Genomic DNA, 21234 nt, shown 5'->3' with positions numbered 1-21234 from the left:
ATTGAGTTGAAAACGTAATTTTAGGTATTTAGTTTATTATATCAAATAAAAACCAAAAATTATAGTTGAAAAGATGTATTTAAAGTTCCCATTAAATTAAGTCGCGCGTTTCATAATTGACATTTGGACTAAATGTTTTTTTTTTTAATTTGAACTTTATGGTTCCGCAGGGATCTTTTTAATAAGTTTTAAAAAATAAAAGGTTCGCGGTACAACCGCTAGACAAAGTGCTACATTAATTCGAGCTCTAGCTCATCCGAAGAGGAAAAATTATTGTCCGAAGACGTAAAATATATCGACATGGAAATAATTATTTAGAAACATACGACAACATGGATTTTTTTAAAAGATTTTGAATAACTGAGCCCACATTTAGTGTAATATTGTTTCAAATTCTGGATGAGTCGTCATTTTTCAAGATATTATACTTTTCATATTTTTAATTCATTATAATTTAGAAGCGAAAGTTTTCTATTTGAATAACAGTTGCTAAGCACATTGTCTTCTAAAATAATTTATTTTAGTATTTCCTAAAAGTAAAGATAAGGTTTTTGAGTTATAAAACCAGGTTTTATTTTGAATATAAAATAAAACCTAAGACTCAAAATATTAAATTATTGTTAGTAGTTAGTTCTTTCTGATCCTTAACATTGTAAAGACATACTTCCATAATTGTAGTTTAAATAAAAAACAATCTTCCAATTATTAACATTATCAATTATTTTCACAAGAACGCCCTTATCAAATCCATAATAATTTTTTCATTGATAGCTTTCTTGTTCCCTGTTTGTAAACCATTTCTAGAAACTCTCATTTCCTATGATTAAACATACATTCAATTATAAATATTTAAAAATTTTTCTAATGGTTCATATACAAAGGAGAAAGCTATAAACTATTTGTACTTTGATTTTATCTTTATTTGGATATTCATAATGCAGCTGATCTATTAATATAATTTCTAGGGTTCACGCCAGCATGGCGACATAGGTCGCCAAATCATCAAGAAATGTCGCCAGAATCATACACATCGACGACAAATTTGTCGCCCAAAATATTTTTTAAAAAACCTATGTTTTATATTTACTGTGCTGTTTTTGCATAAAAGAATTTATATATGCCGTAAAAATATGTATAAAAGTGTGTGTAGCATGCATATGTTAATTTTTTACTTTTGTCTACCACGTTATATTTTTGGACAACTAATTCATAACTTAGGTGGTCCTTTTGGACCACTAAATTTTCATTGCTGGTGTGAATCCTAATAATTTCGCAAATTGGCGGAAGTAGGTCCACAATTCAAATCTAATATGTTATTACAAACTGATACTCATAGAAAAGAAAATCAAGATGTATCTTGAAAAAACATATAAAAAGGTTAAAGAAAAAAAAAGTTAAAAAAAATAATATAAAAATGTATATTTTGTAATATATAAATATAAATAAAACAATCAATTCAGAATTTAAATCTTTTTAAAATTTTTTCATTTGAAGATTGAGGAGAATTTATTCTTGTGCTCCTCTATCTCTTGTGTTTTTATAACTTCCCCTATTTCTGCAATTATAAATTGGACCGTTACTTTAGTTAATCAGAATCGAGCTATAAATGTTTCCTCATTCCATACAAAGAAATGATTTTCTCTGTTTCTAAAATTATGTAAAGCTTATGAACGAAATGTTAAAACCTACAATCTCAGAAGACATTTAAGCCCGGTGATAAATTCTGGCACCCAAATAAAGTTTTATCTAATCAATCTAATTGTAGTTTTCACTTTTGGGCTCTTTGAATATGAGATTTAGGTACATATTATAAATTTGTGGATTATATATAAAAGATTTTCACTCTGATCACTTTCTCGAGTTTTTTTTGTTGCAAAATCTAATTTATGTCCGCCCCTTTAAATTGTGAATAAATCATTCTAACTTGTGCAAACAGCTGATCGTTTTTGTTTCTCCCTACTTATTTTCTTTCTTTCATTTCATACTATTTTTTTTTTCAATTTGAAGAGGGAATGTGCAGCGTTTTCATGATTTTCTCTTTGTTTTGTCCCAAGCTTTGTATTACATATTTATCTTATTTATTTAGAACCTACCTGTTATCAAACTCAAGTTATACTATATTTCTCTTCGAACTCATATACCAAAATTTCTATCAAAATTTTGAGCTCATTTTCCTTATATTCTTATTCATTACCTGATATTTAATTGGCATTTTTGTCTTAATTATTAAATTTTACCTTATTTTTAACATGTTATAAAGTTAACTTTAACTTGACAGCCATGTATATAACACAATTCCTAGATTTCACTATAATCCTTTTGGCATTTAATAGCCTGATAATCCTTCTTTCTATTTCTATAGTTTATTTTCCGAATTTCCCTTTGAAAACAGTTTGAAATTGAACTATTCTCTCGAATTGTACCTTTAAAAGATATTTATTTATTTATATCCGAATGTCATTCAAACACCTGCTTGACTTTTAGTCTGTGTTGTTTGTTAGGCAATTCTCCGCGACATATCTGGGTACATGTCTGACTTCACTCTAGAGTATAATAATTGTGCACTACCGGATTATTCATTTGCAATTACTTTAATTCAATTCATTCCATAGTACACTCTTGTATATTTTCGTTTTAGTTATTTTATGGTAATCAGGTTTGCTCCATTGTAATATCTTCTCTTTTCAAATTAATACTCAGTTTTCTTCTGTGTGATGATACAATTTGATTGGTGCTCGCTAAGAAACGACTCTGAACTTTGGTCTGGTCAGTGGTCATTTGTCATTTTTGGTTACTTCCTAATATTGGTCACTTTTTTGGAGGAGGAATGAAAAAGATCCTTGCCTCGTGTCTTCATTTTTCAAAAGTCGTTTTTTAACTAAATCATCTCCATCCATTTATGGTTGGGTGATGGTTTAAATAATTTCTTTCACTGGATTGTGAGAACGTGCGTTAATATTATTTCTCTGAATCCGAATAGGTCTTGTGGTGATTGGAACCTCATGTACCCGCTATAAGGTAAATATAATTTTTATTTATTTTGTTTCATGCCTAAGTGAAATTTGTATGATTATTTAGGGTCCACCGACGGGGTTGATACAATTCCGTTCCCACGTACCGGAGTGGTAATTCCTGTCCCGTTTTTTATTTTAGTTATTTACCTACGGTTGCTGTCTCGTTCTGAAGGTATTTTGCACTGTTACCTCCATGTTTTGGTTCTTAGCCTCACTATGCTGCCGTCAAATTTTTGATAAGGTACAATAATATTTCCATGAGTGACACTTGTTTTTATTTTAACAACTTGTTGCGATCTAGAAGATACAGTTACAAGATTAAGGTCAACGTTAACTTCGTGATAATGTAGTTTTATTTGACTAAGAGTGATAAGAAATCCTGGAAATTTAGTTTTAAATTTAAATTTAAATTTAATTTAAATTTAAAATTTAAAAATATACAATTTTAATTTTATTGGACTCAGGAGGTTAAATATGTTTGAGGCCGGAATTTCGGCTCGATATTTATGAGCAGACTTTTGGAATAATGTTATTACTACGAAAGGGTCATTTTTAATTTCTCTAGAATAGTATTTAAAAGCCAAGTCGGGATTTATAAATGATCGACTTGATCCGGTATCTACGAGAAATTTTAGATTAAATTTGGGTAAAATGATAAAGGTAATTCACTTGATTTGGCGTTATTAAAAGGTATTATGTTAGGACTGTTATTTATAGGCAAATTTTCCGAGGTACTTAACGAAAATTTTCGTTTCTATTTACTCTATCATCATTATTAGAATTAGAATTATTTAGGTAAAGTTGATCAATAGTATGATCAGAATCATCATAATTATTATTCAAATATTCCCAATTTTCGGGATCATAGTTTTCTTGAATATCGACGTTATATAATTCTTCAGAAGTATAGTTCGGCCGTTTAGATTGTCTAAAATTGTTTGTAGATGGCGGCGGCCCTTTATTTATTGGTTTATTTTGGATATTTGGAGCGGTAGCTCGTGTGCTAATGGACATGGGTGTTGGCTTAGGTAAGTTTGTGTTCGGTTTCGGCCTGAAGACGTTTATAGTGAAGGTCAGGAATCACTTTCCAAACAAAGTTAACTGCACAAAACATATTACCATCTTAAACAACAGTAAACTTATTAAACACTTTTTAAATAACTCTAAAGAACACAAACTAACTCACAAACTTTGGATAGTGAACTATAACAATATGACGGCACGCTCTGGTTGTTTATTATATCATAACATTGTTCATCTAATGAATTAGCAAAATAATGAATTTTAGTTAGAATATCTTCTATTTTGTTGGTTGTTTATTTGCATGTCTTTCCCGTTTCATCTGGAGTTCCTTTACCGTGATCAACTTCATAATAGGTCTAACTAATATGTTTGAACATTGAAATAGTAGAACATGTCTTTCTTATGATATTGTATTAATAATTCCAGTATCAACTGTATCGACCAATTATCCTATCACATGTGTTAGATGAGCCCAGGGAACGGGACCATTTTGATGGAATTTTTAGAAAGAACAGAAAAAATTTTTGTTTTTCTCGCCAGTTGAATGTAGATAGATTCAGTGATGTCAACCATATAAAAGGTAATGATTGTAATTTTTTTTGAAAATAGGTACTAATTTAATCTCAACCTTTGTAACTATATTAAACTATTTGCAAAGTAGAAATAATCTTTGAATGATTACTAAAATGTTGGTTTATTGGGTATTTTATTAGGATTACAAGCCTTGCAATACAAGGACAACCATTTTGAACATATTTTTTTGTAACAATAATTTCAGAATATTTTGTTGTTTCTCTGGGAAGAGATATTAAAAAATTGAATAATTAAATTAATAAATAGAAATGAAAGGTTTTTGGAAGAATTCACTAGAAAATTGTTTGAGAAACACAGTAAGTAAATTTTCAAAACATATAATGAGGAACTAAAATTCAAATTCAAAGTAATTTTAGTAATGATTTAATTTAAAAGAAGAAAAGAAATTTTTCTCAGACTCATGTGACCCGTCACGTTTGAGACTGATCTTGCCTTACAGTGCCACTTGTTTGACATAACTGTCTCCGAGTCGGGTGGTGCCAGTACGAGCTTCTTTTTGCTAGGCATCATTGGACCACAGATCCTTATGAGCCGCCTCAGTTTACCTTCTTTAAGGTATTTGATTCAGATATAATCAACTGTGTTGTTTAGCAAGATCTTAATGCTTCTGAGGGTCCACGCGGAGCATACCATCTGCCGCAGAGAGGTTAACTTGACGATTCTAAAAACCCAGTTGAGATTTTGGTCTTGTCAAACGAACTTATAATATAAATTGGCCGCAATTTTTAAGAACTTGCATTTTTCTTCAATTGGACTCCAAGCTCGTGTTGAGTCCATTTTCGAGTTGCCCCCCTTACAATCAAATTGTCCTGCCGGAGCGTGTAAGGTAATTTAGATCTCTTCTATTTTAAAATTGTTTTTTTTTTTCAAATAATTTTTAAAAAATAGATAATCCAAAAATTATAAAGATAAATTCAAGAACATTTAGAATCATAAACATATCAAAAGGTTTAAGAAATTAAAGAAATTTATATATTTATAGTATATTTATATATATATATATATATATATATATATATATATATATATATATATATATATATATATATATATATATATGAATATACTCAATTTTATATTCAACTAACAAACCCGGCGAACTCCGTTTCGCCACCAGATGGCCTCGTTTTATGTAACATTTCGTTTGGTTATTAAAAGATGAAGAAAATTTTTTTTTGTTTTATATTTAAAAATGAAAAATTTTATTTCATTTCACAACAGCAATGAATTCATTTCGATTACAAAAATGAAGTGTTATTTAGTTGAACTTCTCTAAGTAAATGAAAGTGAATCCAAAGTAAATACTGAATCGAAGCGTTATACGTGTCCGCAAATTATCTGTTTCATTGAAGTACTCTTTGGTAAACCACATTTTCTGTTTTTTGGTCTGACGTTAACACAAACAAAGCGGATGGTATCCCAACTCGTGAACACGCAACGTATAACTGCCCATGTGAAAAACAATGATTTTCTAAATTTATCCCGCAAACACTAAGCGATTGGCCTTGCGACTTGTTGATTGTCATTGCGAACGCAAGGCGAACTGGAAATTGCATCGTTTGAATTCAAACGGAAGATCAGTCGGAATCATTGGTATTCGAGGAATACATACATTTTCACCTGAGTAATTTCCGTTAATAATGGTTGCCTCAGTCATAAGTCTTTTTACCGAAAGTCGAGTACCGTTGCAAAGTCTTGGTGGATTCAAAAATTCAAAGAGTCGCCGCAATTCCAGATGATGCTAACGCCAAAGCTATGTCACATCTTGATCGAATAGTGGCCAAAATCAATGAAATGACAAATGTTTTCCCTGTTCCTCCAGGTGCGTCCAGGAAGAATAGACCACCAGTATTATTGTCCACTGCTTGCATTAATGTTTCGTATCCTTTTTTTTTGCTGTTCATTCAGCAACGGCACATTATTTCGAACGAATTCCTGCAATGTATCAACATTGTATTGCAGCTCTCGATTTAATTCTTGGTTGAATGCATAGTGCATCGATCGATTTGGCGCAATCATTCCTACTTCAATCAGTAGCTTGTTTGCAATAGTCAACCATTGATCCTCAATCAGAATCAATCCTTCATTGTAGATTTCATCGGTTATTTGGATGTCAGGATTCTTCGTTTGAATGCGCAAGCGATGCAAGATATCTTCACATATGTCGTCTTTGTATTTGTTCCATAACTGAATTGGTTGTGAAGGAAAACATGTGGTGATGATAATTGCGAACAGCGTTCGTATTTGATGAAACAACTGAATCCGCAAGTGTTAAATCCCAATGAGAATCGTTCTCCAGCAAATCTAATAGTTGACATGATTCTCGATATGTTTGGCATTGGTGGCTATTTACAGTTTTCAAATGCGCAAATGATTTTGGTCCACGTACATTTACCAACTGCGGTCGCAAATAAAAACATTCATCATTTCTAGAATGAACAATATACATGCGACCTAGTGCATCAGTGGAAAACACCTGTGGCCAATCTGGAACTGGGGTTCCTTGTTTGCGACGTTGGAATTTCTTTGTTGATTGATTCCAAGTGTAATACTTGGGCATTTCATCGTACATCAGCGTCGCTGCGAATGGATCTGCTTCACACATTGCAAAGAAGCTAGTCAATGTTGTCGATGGTGGTCTCTCAGCTCGTTGTGCCGCATTAGCTTCAGTGAAGTAAACTCTTTGGCCATTTTACAAATGTACAACTGTGGGATATCTTTCATGAATTTGAAATGATAATAATCGCCACAGTGCTTCATTAGTACTGACGTATCTGCCCATTTGGAAGTTGCTGATTTCGTAATTCGCATTTTCCGACGCAATACCAAACACAGCCATGTCGCTGCCTTTTGTGACGTTTTTGCACAAATATTTGATTGATTTGGCCGAATGACAACTCTCAACGTTTGCATGTGTTTCGAAAATTCGTGATAGCAGCGGGCAATATGGTACAATGAATTCATTTCCGATCTCAATCTCTTGATTTTGAACTTTAACTTTGATAGTTCGACTATTATCTTCTTTTGAACGCCGACGATAAACTGGACATCCATCGTTCCCTGTGACTGTTTCAGTAACTAACGGTGGCGGATATCGTTTTGTGCACTTTCCATCAGCCATGCAAGGCGATAATGGATTTAATGCACCGCACGGTCCATGCACCATCTGTGTCGTCACAATATCGTGTAGATGGGGATCAGTGACTGGATCAGGAATTTCAGCTGATATGATGTCATCCACTTCATTTGAATGTAATTTGTTCAGCAACCAAATTAGGATATGAGCATGCGGTAGTCCACGCTTCTGCCATTCCACCGAGTACATATAACAACGTGTGTCACCAAAAACTCGATATTTAGTAAGCACATCCATCATAACCTTGAGTTTTTGCTGAAATACTCTGGCGATTATGTCATGGCGATCTTGCGGTTTTTGGCCCGGTTCCAACTCACGTTCAATTTCCGTCCACTTCGGATTGCATGTGAACGTAATAAATAATTCCATAATTTCACACGTACGTCATAGCGTCTTGAGCGTATTCGTGCATGTGGCGTGGGCTTCCGATATAAGATGATGGGAGAATCGTCAGACGTCCAATATTCTGAACATCACCATCTGAATGAATAGCATCACGCAAGTGTATATAGACCTCAGGTCGTAGCTTTGCCTGATTGAATCGGATGAACGCTAAACGTTCGGTCTCGACTTTGACATACATGTCGACAGCGAATTGCTGGAATAGCCGACGGCACTTCAGAATGACATTCTCCTCATGTGTACGAATCATCATACGATACGCATGGTAATTCATTGCGCTTAGATTTTTATTCGTTGATACGCCTGAAAATGCAAAATTAAATGAATTGTTAATGGAAACCAATAATAGAAATTGTAATTGTATCGACCATCTTCAACGTGATGTCGTATCCGTCTTGCCCTTGCCAATAAATGATTGGATATTGTAACGCATCGTACAAACGATGTGTCTCGTTTACATGATGCATGATATTGCTTCTTCTGAACGACAATGTCTCGCGATTTAGTTGGATCTCCAACAATACTTGCAGCAACATCATTAACGGTGGGTGCATTGAATCTTCGCACATGTTCACCTGTTGGCTCTTATGACAAATTTGTGTGTATCCACAGCATTATTAGCGTAAAAAAATGCTTGCAACTGTTCAATAATTCGTCTCTTTAACTGTTGTGTTCCCTGTATATTGCACCGCACATTCAGCTGATCCACCATCGACGAAATGAAATATACTTGCAGAAATTGATGCGGTTCATCTGGTGTTGGCACCATTGAACCATGCAAATGATATATTTGTCCTTGTATCTGTAATTGCAAACAATCATTTGTTGAAGAATACGGTGTAACTTCTAATCGTATAGTGTGTTGTGTATATGTAGTTGTTATGTGTTGCAATTCATTGTGTTGGTGTGAGTGATTGGTTATGTGTGTTGTATCTTTTACCTTGCAAGTCGGCATGAAGCCGCCTTCTCGAATGATATTAGCGCCAAAGGAAGTCATGCGAAAGCAGTGATTGTATTCAATGATGTGTTGAAGAAAATGGCTGGAATCGGGATCATTTCCATCGAACAATGGTTTCAGTGGCTGTGGGGGTGTAAGTAATGGATCCAGTTTGACTTTTCCAGCACAATCCAGCCGTTTCTCTTTTGAACTGTAACGCATTGCAATATCGGCATATAGTCGTCATTGGTCCAATATCTAAATTTTCATCATCACTGTAGTTCGCAGTGGGATCATATTGGAATGCCAAGCGATTGTATGATGCCAATGATCTTCGTGTGCTCACGCATTGTCTCAATTCTGTGAATACACTTGTTGCTGGCTTGCATGTCTCGTGCGGCGGCCGATGTTCGCACGTCGTCCTCTAGGCATTTTGGACTATGGACAGAGTGGTGAATTCAACTTCAAATGCACCATCCACATAATTTACACCGCTCAACTTACCACCTTAAAGACAAATGCCTGCTGTTGAAATTGAATAAAAATTTGCACAATACACGTGATTGATTTGATAGTTTCCAATGGAAATATTAGGAAACGAATTACTTATTTTTTTTTACTTTTTTTCACAATTTCACAGTGAATACAATATAGTTATAGCGTCAGGAAGGAAAACCCGATTTATTTTTATATTTATTTTTATTTTTATATAGTATTGAATATTCAATATATAATTTTATATTCAATATTCAATTTCTTATTTCTTAGGCCTTTTGATATATTAATGCATCCAAATGTTCTTGATTTTAGGTCTCTTCTGTTTTAAAATTAGTTTTTTTTTGATAATTTTTAAAAGAAAGATAAATTTGACGTTTCGACTTTTTTTAAGTTTTTATCAAAATATAATATTAACAATGACAATTTGCTTATTTATATTGGTTAGGTTATATATATATATACTCATAATATAGCTGGCAAAGACTTCTTTACAACTCATATATATTTGTAGTTTTTTATTTTTATTGGGAACGTGGCAAAGACACACCAAAGTGGACGACTAACTTCAATATATTTTCCGAGCTTTCGAATACTTAGGTATTCCCATCGTCTGGGAAATAATTAATTAAGATTGCCGTGATTTTTGATATTATTAAAGCTCGTAAAATTTTAAACTCAGAATTCTAAATTCAATATTTAATTTTAATTTAAATATTTCAATCAGATAATCGGCTGTGCATCTGTTTTGGCGAAATCTACTTTGTTCTGGTATCAATAAATTATTCTACTCTATTACCCAGAGTACCCAGATAATTTTTTTCATGATTTGCATAGAACGTTAGTTAAAGATATTGGTCGATATGAGTCTGGTTTAGTTCTTGTTCTGTGAGGTTTCAAAAGTGGAGTTATCACGGCATCGCACCAGCAAGGGAAGATATTATCAATCCACATGTAGTTTTAATAAGTAACTTTAACCTAAGAGCCTCATAAAGTTCAGGTGTGTTGAAAGGGTAATTGATGGAATTTGTTTCAGTTCCAGTAAAATCTATTAATTTTTGATTCTTAATTATCTCCTGTATTCTGTATAAATGTCTGGTCGTAGTTTGAATCACTAGAGTTATGTTCATATTATGAGGCTAATGTTTATGCTATTACATTTGATTTTGTGATAAGGGTATCATTTATAGCTGAGAATGAACTTCTTGATGGTTGTTTAATTCCTGACATCTTCCGGATATTTTACCATACTAAAGATGAAGAGGTTGAGTTTATAGTAGACACGAATTTAATCCATGATTCGCGTCTAGTGTCTACTCTTTTTCATAACATATCTTGCTTGAGCTCTTTCTTTTCTAGATCGATAAAATTTTCTGTTGAGTTTTGTCGTTTAAACTTGTTAAAGTAGTGTTTATATGTTCTGATCGTGCTTTGACAATCTTTGTTCCACCAAAATAGTGGTTTACTAATATTTTACTATATCCTGTGTGTTTTTGCTGCTTCTATAATAGTGGATGTGAAGATTTCTAGTAAGATTTTCTACTTTTGTGATAAGCATACTTTTGTAGTGCTAATCTTAGTCTCAATTGTTTCGCTAAATTTTGCCCAATAAGCATTTCTTAGGTTCCATTTTGGGTTTAGCAAACTATTATTCTCCGAGTAGTTTGATGAATATGACATATTTATGAGAAAATGTTCGCTTCCAAATAAATATGGTATTACATCCCAGTTTAATGTGGGGGTTAAAGTTGGTTCGCACAAAGTGATGTCTATCGCTAATTTTGCTCCTGTATATATGTCGAGCTTTGTTGATCTTCCGTCGTTCAAGATGTTGAGATTTAGAGAGTTTGTCATGTTTTCTATCGATTTACCTTCAGCTGTAGTGTGCTTTGATCCCTATAGGGGATATATATATATATATATATATATATATATACAGGGTGTTTCAAATTAAGTGCGCACTATTGCTAACTTTTTTGATATACTAGATACAAAGTATGTTAAATCAGCAAAGTAGTAGTATTTTTCACGCTGATTAAGATGGTGAAAACAGAAAAACAATTGCTTATACCGTTTTCGAGTAAATCAGAAAAATACAATATTTTTTAATAGAACACCCTGTATATTTTTTGCTGAAACTTTTCCAAATTACTCACAGAATATAAAAGCTCTGATTTAGCATTAGTCTAAATCTAAAAATAACCAACTTATTAACTTATTCCTCTCTAACAAGTTGGCTGTGGATATTTATTTTTTTAACAAGTTGGCTGAGGTAAACCTCAAGAATAATCTAAATATTTTATTACAGTATAAAAAACAAATACAAACTAGATTAACCTTTAAGTACACGCGTGGTTTAGGTTAACATAACGTCACGCGTGGGGTCTAGAAGTATCCCCAATATAAATTTACTTATAAAATCATTTTTTTAAAATATTTTTTAAGAGTCGTTTTAGATTATAAGAAAAGACATTATAATATTTATGAAAATTGTTTATTAATTATAAAACAATCAGTATTTAGACAGTAAGAAATATTTTTATAAAATTAACAATCTTCTACATATAATTTTTAAGGCACATGTTCAATGTACTAAAATTTAACAAAAAAGTCAACTTCTAACTAACTTAATATTTTTTTCTAATAAAATAAGAATCAAAAAGAAGTAATTATACGAAAATTAAACAATTAACATTATAGAAAAAAAAATGACAATACTTGAAACGTACTACCCTAAACTAACGTTAAAAATTATTCTTTGGGTAGGCATGGTAAACAATAAGTAATTCCTACTGAATGAGGCTTGCAAATAGTTTTTTTGCAAGACTTACAGACAATAGTACTTTTTTTATCTTTAGATCTGGGACAACTATAACATCTTCGCTTAATTTTTGGGGCACTAGGACCAGGTTCATCTGAGCTAGGCAAAGTCTGCTCTTTGTCCATCAACTTGATCATTATCGCTCTTACATCTTTGGTCAAGTTAGTATTATTTTCCAGTCTTTGGCAAATGTGTGGCTTTATAAGAGACATTGCAATAGACTTTATGTATTTTCGTCGGCTCTTTTCCTTATTTTGATTGGATAGAACCCAGAGAACATAACCATTAGCAATTGAAACATTCATTATAGCACCAAAAATTGCGTTTGTCCATCTCCGTGTTCGACGTGAGCATGAATAATTTGAACATTTCAAATCCAAGGCATCTACTCCTCCTTTAGTGCTGTTATAAAATTCTATGATTTCCGGCTTTTTGGACTGCTCATTAACTGATATTTCATGGTGCATTGATGAAAGTAGAACTACACTCTTGTTCTTTTTTGGTACGTGTGATACCAATGTTTTGTCACGTACAAATCCAAATAAGGAAGATTCCACGGGCCTTGTCTTATTGGGGAGAAACTCACGTGGAATTTCTCGTTTATTTTTTCGTATGGTGCCAACATATGTGAGTCCTTTTTGTAAGAGAAGATCCACTAGTTCAATCGAAGTGAACCAACTATCTCCAGTGATATTTCTATTTGAACCATACACCGGTTCAGTCAACTTCAAAACATCCTGAGTTGGTACGGATTGTGAAGAATTTCTTTGTATTAGAGGCTTTCCTGTGTATATAAAAGCGTTGTACAAGTAGTGGGTTTTTGCATCACACATGCATTGAACTTTCAGCCCATATTTTCCAGGCTTGCTTTTGATAAACATCCTGAACGAGCATCTACCACGAAATTTCACCAACATTTCATCTATACATAAATATTCCGAGCAAGTATAGTTGTTACTGCAGTTTTGGATAAATTTATCAAACATTTCGCTTATCAAAGCCAGTTTGTCAGTGGACTTCCTTTGTTCCCGTGTGCTAAGGTCATCAAATGTGATATTGAAATGAATGAACAAAAATCTGTTCAATCCCATTACGCCACGAAATATGTCTCTACCAGTGTAATCAGATGCCCATAATGATCTAACATCTTCGTGATTTGACTTGAAAATTGCAGTAAGTAAAATTAATCCAAAATAAGCTCGCAACTCACAACTATCTATGTTTTTGGCATAGTAAGGTCGTATCAGTGGTGAAATATATTTAGCTTCTAGCTTTTGATTAGTATACTGCACTATAAGTTGGATTATATCATCAGCAAGCAATAGTTCCCATGTTTCTATTGGTGATATTTCATTCTTAGAAAGAGCAGGCCCTTTCAAACCCGCGCGCTCTTCGATAATGTTGTGCTGTCTAATACGAGATGAATGTGGAGGAGTTTTGCTCCATTTAAATCGGTTTTTACCGTAAAAACTATTACTGGTTGTATCTTCTGCGGACTCAGCGGCGGAAGACTCATCGCTTTCCTCTATTTCAGACGCTGAATTATGTTCGCTATGTATTGATTCACAGTCACTTATATCACCTACTTCTTCCAAAATGTTCTCTTGAGTCGTGTCTCCTATGCCTTCGCTTTCCGAGTCACTAAAATCGTTTATAATTTGCGCAATATGATTTTCGTTTAGTCGGCGATTCATTTTTCATTTATACAACACCAATTCTGAAAAAGAAACAAATAAAAAGATAACCAAAGTGAAAAAAGTAACTACGTTAAATCACGGGTGGGGTCTGCAAGTATCCCCACGTGTACAAAAATGGAACTTACCTTAACAGAAGAGTGACGAACGTCCGCTTGCCGAAAGGCCTCACGGCGCACTGAGATTAGCCGGAAACGCGCGATTGTAAGGTGTCAATTTCAAAAAATACTCTTAATAAACAGTGCGTGGGGTCTGCGCAGACCCCGCCCGTGACGTTAAAGGTTAAGTGTGCAAAAATATCGCCGTTTTGTTCAATACATTTTCGAGTATTCGTTAGTAAACATTGCGTAGCTTTAAAAATTGTTCTGCCGTCGATGGATGCTATAATGTGTCTGATACTAAATTAAGTTCGCCCAGATTCGTATATCCTCTTTTATAGACCTCGTTCTTGACATAACCTCAAAAGTAAAAGTGTAGGGAAGTTATGTCAGGAGATCTAGAGCCATTTGTATAGCAATCCACCTATCTTGGAAAGGTCTTTCCAACAACATTCCGACTTCGCGTACCTGATGGGGAGGAGCTCCCATCTTGTTGAAAATGAATTTGGTTACGTGCTTCTAAATTGAGATTATTAAAATATTCTTCCAGTACCTCTTATAGGATATCAACGTATCTTCTGCCTGTCAAAGTACGTTCATAAAAAAAATTTTCTCGACACCAATAGTGCATGTTCTTACGATTAAACATATTCCTATTTGAAAAATTTGCCTCGTCGGTCCATAAAATGGGTGGGGAATTGTTTTAAGGGATGGTGTAATGATTGTTTATGTTGTTTTCATCTATGTTCTTTGATTTTGATCGTGCTGTTTGCAATCAGGTGACCATTTTTGTATCTCGAATAAAAAATAATCGAGAGTTACATGAAGATAATTTCAGAGCAATAGGATTAAATTTCACAAACATTTATCAGTATTTATTTTATTATAAATAAGATTATTGTAAATAACTTCTTAATGAATATTATTCATTCAAGAATGAATATTGTTAGTACTGAAAAATATAATTCGAGTTTGATTTATACTGTTAAATGTTAAATTCGTTGTTATGACGATTAAAGATTTGCTTACTTAGAAATGGGTATATGAGGTTATCGATTTGCACTATCAAAATAGAATTTTAGAAATAGAATTCACGACAGCAGCTGGTATGCGTTATTTGGTAAATTGATGAAGCCATTTATTACTTCATATTTCTTTTCGGAAAATGGTTCCTAAGTCTAGGTAACCACAATCTCACTCAAACTTGAAATCCCCTTTTCCGTTTAATTTTGGAAAATTTTCGCTGATGAATTTAGTGCAAGTTTCGCAGAGTAATATGATACATATAGCGAATTGATTTCTTGTTTCAATATGTATATTGAATATATTACTATTTTATTACCAAGTTAATAATTTGAATTTAACGGTCGCGGTACTATGTGCGTGGATAGTTTGTGAATGTTTAAGTAGTATGACGAAGAAGGGACTTGGTGCTATGTAATAATAGAGAATGAAAGCCATCTTGGCTGTTACCAGACTCAGTGTTTATGTTGGAAGTTAGAAAAACTAAAGTTTGTGATAAAGGAACCGGCACCTGTTTGCTTCTGTGTTTTACTCAACTAGAACGATCAATATTTCACGTCACCGCTTGTATTTGATTAAAAATTCTAAACCTATATCATAGTTGAGCTGTCGCAAGTAATCCCATAGGTGTGCTGCTTGATACACGAGATAACTAGTGATCGCCAAGGAGAATCGTAAGTAGATATAAACCAACTGTTGGACTAAAAACTAATTAACTGTTTCATATTTTCTTAGTACATTAATTCTTCTAGTTCTATGTCGCCTATACAATTCAAATTTTTGTGAACAAATATCGAATTAATTATATGGCTTTGCATGTATCTGATGTTTTGGTGAAATGTTACAATGTAAAATTCGAGTAGCATTGTGAATAAATGACTGTACTTACAATTATATTCATGAGGAATTTTCAATGTAATCCAATATTTATTTTTAAAGTAGGCTCAGTATATGGATTAACTAAACCAGCATCTTTATTTTTTCATATTACACACGACGCACATTTTATATTTTCATACAATTTAAAAAACTACTTTACTACTAGTTATTTCGTAACAAATAATTTTTTTGGGTTTACATAAGCAATATAAAAAACCTTGAAACATGGGCTATCAACAACTGAAATTAACTAAATATTTTCACTTTTGCCATTTTATTTTATTTGCGCGATTTTAATAATACCCATTCATCCCGGCAGTGATTAATGAAACATTAAACACTTCTGTCATTTGCATACTAGATTTAGTTATATTATAATTGTTTTGCTTCTAAGAATATTCCTAATTTAGTTCTGTACACATGAAAAAAGTGAATTTCCCTAGACCAGATTAGAACCCGGGACGTGCACTTTAATGTACGGAGCATTAACATTGAGCTATCAGTGACATTAAATGTTTTTGTTTTACATCTGGTTTTTAACGTACCATGGTTGTTAAAACACTTTATAAATTGAAGTACCTTTTGAAACAATATAAATTTGACTTAAACCTCTTAACATTATTGTGTGTTTTAATATTCCATACTGAACACACTTTTTACACTACCAATACACAAACACTCACAGTTACACTACCTGACGTGCATATCACCAATGCCAACGGTGCCAGAAATTCCAACTTAGTTAATATTTCATTTCAAATTATGTTGAAAAACAAAATAAACATGGATATAGAAAATGGAAGTGCCATAAAAAATTATTCACAATGATAATTTACAATTATCAATTGTAACTCGCAGAGGTCGTGCATTGCTGCCACGTCGATTAAAGTGTTCCTATACAACATAAATATAATAAACATAAGAGAGGCAACTATTTTTGTCCAAGTTTTGATGTGCATTTATCTTAGGTTTTGATATTATTTTGTTGTGTTCTTTCACTTCCCTTTTATTCAGGATATTGCTTCAATAATTGTAATTATACTTGTGGATATAATGTGTACAATATCACACAAATGAATAAAACTTTGTTATCTCTTTGTTTAAATATTCCGCCATTTTTTTCCGTAAGTTTTATAGGACTCTGTCCTCTCCTACATTTCTTTCTATATTACATGAAAATTCTTCCAATGAATCTTTTTGTATTTTTTAAAACATTTTTAGACCTTAAGTTATATTTTTTACCAATGTTTCTTGATTTTTATTTTGTGTTTCATTTATTATTAGGTAGTATACTTTTTGTTTATGCGGTCCATTTAAAATATATTTATATAATATTAGTATATTATTCAACAAGCATATAATGATGCGCATAATGGCTATTACCCACTTAGATGTTGCAACACACACACACACACACACCATATATATATATATATATATATATATATATATATATATATATATATATATATATATATATATATATAGTTTATTAAAATAATCCAAAATATATTTCAAATGAACATTATTATTTATTGATGGTATTACGTTATTAATACAAAATAAATTTATGTTTATTTACTTACATAATAATTATTAATAGTTACATTACAATTGTTAAAATTCATGCCAGGGATAACTTTGTCAGTCATCTAAGTCTGATTGAAAATCATGGGACTTGGACTGGCCCTGGAGCTAGTACAAGGTTTTTCATTGTAATGGAGAAGTTTCATGATGTTGTTAATATTATATTTAACGTGATGGTATTAAAATATAGATCAAAAGTAATTAATCACTGAAAAATTTTTTGAAATCCATCTATAAATGACTTAGAAATAAATTATTGAAGTTTACGTATTTTAGTACGGAACGTCTGTGGTTTCTGATTCGCCTGTGACGTCATTTGACCTATTCAATATCACCGCACCACGAATCATTCAAGTATTAGTTTCCGAGTTGCGCTAGGGTTCTTGCTTCGTTCGTGTTTATTTACGTACAGTCGTTTGAGTTACATGCGAAGAATTCCTGAAGGACATTTTTAAAACAATACCATTGTATCAAATATCATAAACATGTACAGCATTTATTCTATTTTTGTATCAAATAACGTAAACATGTATCAGCACTATTTTACTATAAATAAGATGTTTGTAAACAATTCGATGATATTTAATGTTTATAATTAGTTCGATCTTGAGATTAATTGTATTCATATAAATATTCAAAAATAAAGTTTTTTAAAAATAAATTTCGAAACCCGAAATTTATAATTGGCGCAGTCATTCGGATTAGTGCGGTCGCGAGTTTACGCAAAGTGCGATAAAGTCCGGCTAAGTACTCCAGTACCTCAGCACTAGATCTACGTATTCAACGAGGGACAGGACTTCAGACAAGCTGTAAGTGCCAAGTCTCCTTATTATTTTGATTCCTTTTTATCCATCCTTATCAGAACTTTGAATAGGGAAGAGATAATTTAATAATTTTAAATATATTATTTTATGAAAGATTTTGATAAATTATTAAATACATTCAGTGAATTAAACTTAAAAGATAATTCAGAATATATAAAAATGGCAACGTCAAATCCAAAAACCCTAAATTGGGATTTATTTAAATTAAAGTTAGAGAATATTAAACCTTATGATGGAAATAAAAATACATTAAATAAATTTATAAATCGATGTGAGAACCTTATAGAGACGTATTCAGTCTATAATGATCAAGATATTAATAATCACGTATTAGAATGCATACAAGAAAAGTTAATAGATAAAGCCGAGTTAATGGTGGGAAATAGAATTGAGTTGAATACATGGTTTAAATTAAAAGAAGCCTTGATTCAATGTTTTGCAGATAGGCGCGATTTGGATTGTATTTTACAAGAATTAACAAGAGCACGACCATTTAAAAATGAAAATTTGATAGCTTTTGGTAACAGATTGCAATTATTAAAAAGTCAGACTATACAAATTATAAGTAATAATTTAAACTTAGGAGAGATTGATAAAAGATGTCAAATTAATCACTGTGAGAAAACAGCTTTAAACACCTTTATTGCGGGATGTTCAGGCGTTATACGTAACAATATGTACTTAAAAAAGCCTAATTCTCTGGAAGACGCTATGGCTTATGTTTCTCTGGAAGACGCTATGGCTTATGTAGACGAGTTTGAAAATTTCGAAAAACTTTATGGTCAATTTTACGAACCTAAAGTTAAATATAATAATAATAATACTAATGTTCAAATGAATCCGTCAAGAAATAATAGAAACAATCAACATAACAATTATAATTCTTTCTACCGACAACCTAATAATAACAATTATAATAGATATAATAATTATGATAGAAATAATAATAACTATTATAATGAAAGATACAATAATAATAACAATAATAATTTCCCTAGTCAACCAATAAATGTAAATCCAATACCGCAAAAAAGACAAAATTACCCAACGAATGCGCAAGTATTTGGTCCTAGGAAAAATGTTTTCCGCCCGAACCAAATACCTGTAAATCGTTTACCTAGACCCGAACCGATGTCAACGACATCAAGAAATTTTTCTGACAGACCAAGTAGACGTATAAATAATAATAATAATACAAATAATAACAAATATTTTAAATCACGAAATGAACCGAATTTTACTTCGGAAGAACTATATAATAATAATTACAAAAATAAAGAAGAAGAAGAAATAATTGATTTTCACCATTTATTTGAACGCGACGAAGATAATAATCGAATCGTAAATTTTCGGAAAGAGCCTCGGAAAAAGAATCAAACATAGAAGAAATAAATTTTACTCCTAATGATGCATTAACATATTTTGAAAATTTTATAGAAATTAACGAATCAAAACCCAGTGAACAAGTAATTGAAATAAATTTCACATCTAATAATTCATCACCAGAAATTAAAAAATTAATAAAAATAAAAGAATCAGAATTAAATCATTGTAAAGAAATAAATGAACAAGTAGAACTAGATCTTAGTAAATTATTTGTAAAAGTGGAATTAAACAATATAGGATTAGATAAAATAAAAATGAATGAAAAGAATAATGAAATTGAAGTAAAAGAAAATGTAATAGAATTAAACAGAGAAATAAATAATGATATGACAAGGGACGAAAAAGATATAAATGATGTTATAAAAATAGATAATGATATATTAGAAAAAGAATGTTATGTTATAAAACCTGAATTAAATACAAATATATTGAATATACAAAATCAAAGTAATATCATTGATAAAAGAGAAATAAATAATGAAAATGACGAAGTTGAGATTAGTTATAGAACAATTAACAAAGAATTTGATAAAAATAATAATGAAATAAGTTCAAAATATTTCAATAGAAAATTAGATGCTAAACTAAATGAAAGTTTAATTGAAGAACTATTTTGGAAAAATAGATATTATCATTCATTAAAATGGTACGCAATTCAAGAAATTATAAAATGGATTTTTATACAAAGACTTTTCTTTCTTTTTATTATTATGTTATAAGGATAGATAAGATTTAGATTCAATAGAAAATAAAATAAGTAAAATATATATATAAAAAAAAAATTTAGTAAACTTTTAAAAGAAACTATAAGAATATATATAAGAAATTTAATAATATAATCCATAACTTTATTTATTCAACTAATGGGAAAAGAAAATAATATAAAAATTCAAATTATAATCAGTATAACACAAATGAATCATTTAAAACAATACCTATAACTTTAAATGAACCCCTGAAAGCTCAACCATTTGAAATAAATCAATACGAAATTCACAATTTTAATTATTCAAAAGAAGATAAAAAACTAATTAACGAAAATCATAATTGGCAAGAAACTTATAATCGGCAAAAAAATAAAATAGATATCTGTAAACTAATTCGAACTAGTCACATGAATGAGGAAGAAAGGAACAATATAATTAAACTATGTAAGAAATTTTCCGATATTTTTCTAAAGCCAGGAGATCCACTAACATTTACATCCAAAATAAAACATTCAATTAAGACAACAGATGAAATTCCTGTACATGTAAAGTCTTATAGATACCCATACATACACAAAAAAGAAGTACAAAAACAGATCAACGAAATGTTAGAA

General features: G+C 31.4%; 2 protein-coding genes across 5 annotated transcripts; one reads left to right on the top strand and one right to left on the bottom strand.

Moving 5' to 3' along the window:
* The first annotated feature begins 2791 nt into the window (after positions 1-2791).
* Positions 2792-19910, top strand: LOC130449566 (glycosyltransferase-like protein gnt13). 4 transcript variants are annotated; one of them, XM_056787474.1, is made up of 5 exons: positions 2792-3018; positions 3079-3255; positions 3959-4042; positions 4464-4617; positions 17980-19910. In XM_056787474.1, the coding sequence occupies exon 5, from the start codon at positions 18615-18617 to the stop codon at positions 19908-19910; it is 1296 nt and encodes a 431-aa protein (XP_056643452.1). In that variant the 5' UTR covers positions 2792-3018; positions 3079-3255; positions 3959-4042; positions 4464-4617; positions 17980-18614. The 4 variants fall into 4 exon arrangements, with proteins under 4 accessions (XP_056643452.1, XP_056643451.1, XP_056643453.1 ...); XM_056787473.1 differs by lacking the exon at positions 3079-3255; XM_056787475.1 differs by lacking the exon at positions 3959-4042.
* On the bottom strand, positions 12353-14116 carry LOC130449195 (piggyBac transposable element-derived protein 4-like). Its single transcript, XM_056786877.1, has one exon. It carries the CDS (start codon positions 14114-14116, stop codon positions 12353-12355), a length of 1764 nt encoding a protein of 587 aa, XP_056642855.1.
* Positions 19911-21234: the final 1324 nt, after the last annotated feature.

Source organism: Diorhabda sublineata, chromosome 10, assembly GCF_026230105.1.
Source record: "Diorhabda sublineata isolate icDioSubl1.1 chromosome 10, icDioSubl1.1, whole genome shotgun sequence".
Classification (NCBI taxonomy): Eukaryota; Metazoa; Arthropoda; class Insecta; order Coleoptera; family Chrysomelidae; genus Diorhabda; species Diorhabda sublineata.
Note: the sequence above shows the minus strand (reverse complement) of the source record. Positions and strands in the feature narration are given on the sequence as shown.

Coding starts and splice junctions, on each gene's coding strand:
- LOC130449566 (XM_056787472.1), top strand. CDS start 18,615: ATGAAAGATTTTGATAAATTATTAAATACATTCAGTGAATTAAACTTA.
- LOC130449195 (XM_056786877.1), bottom strand. CDS start 14,116: ATGAATCGCCGACTAAACGAAAATCATATTGCGCAAATTATAAACGAT.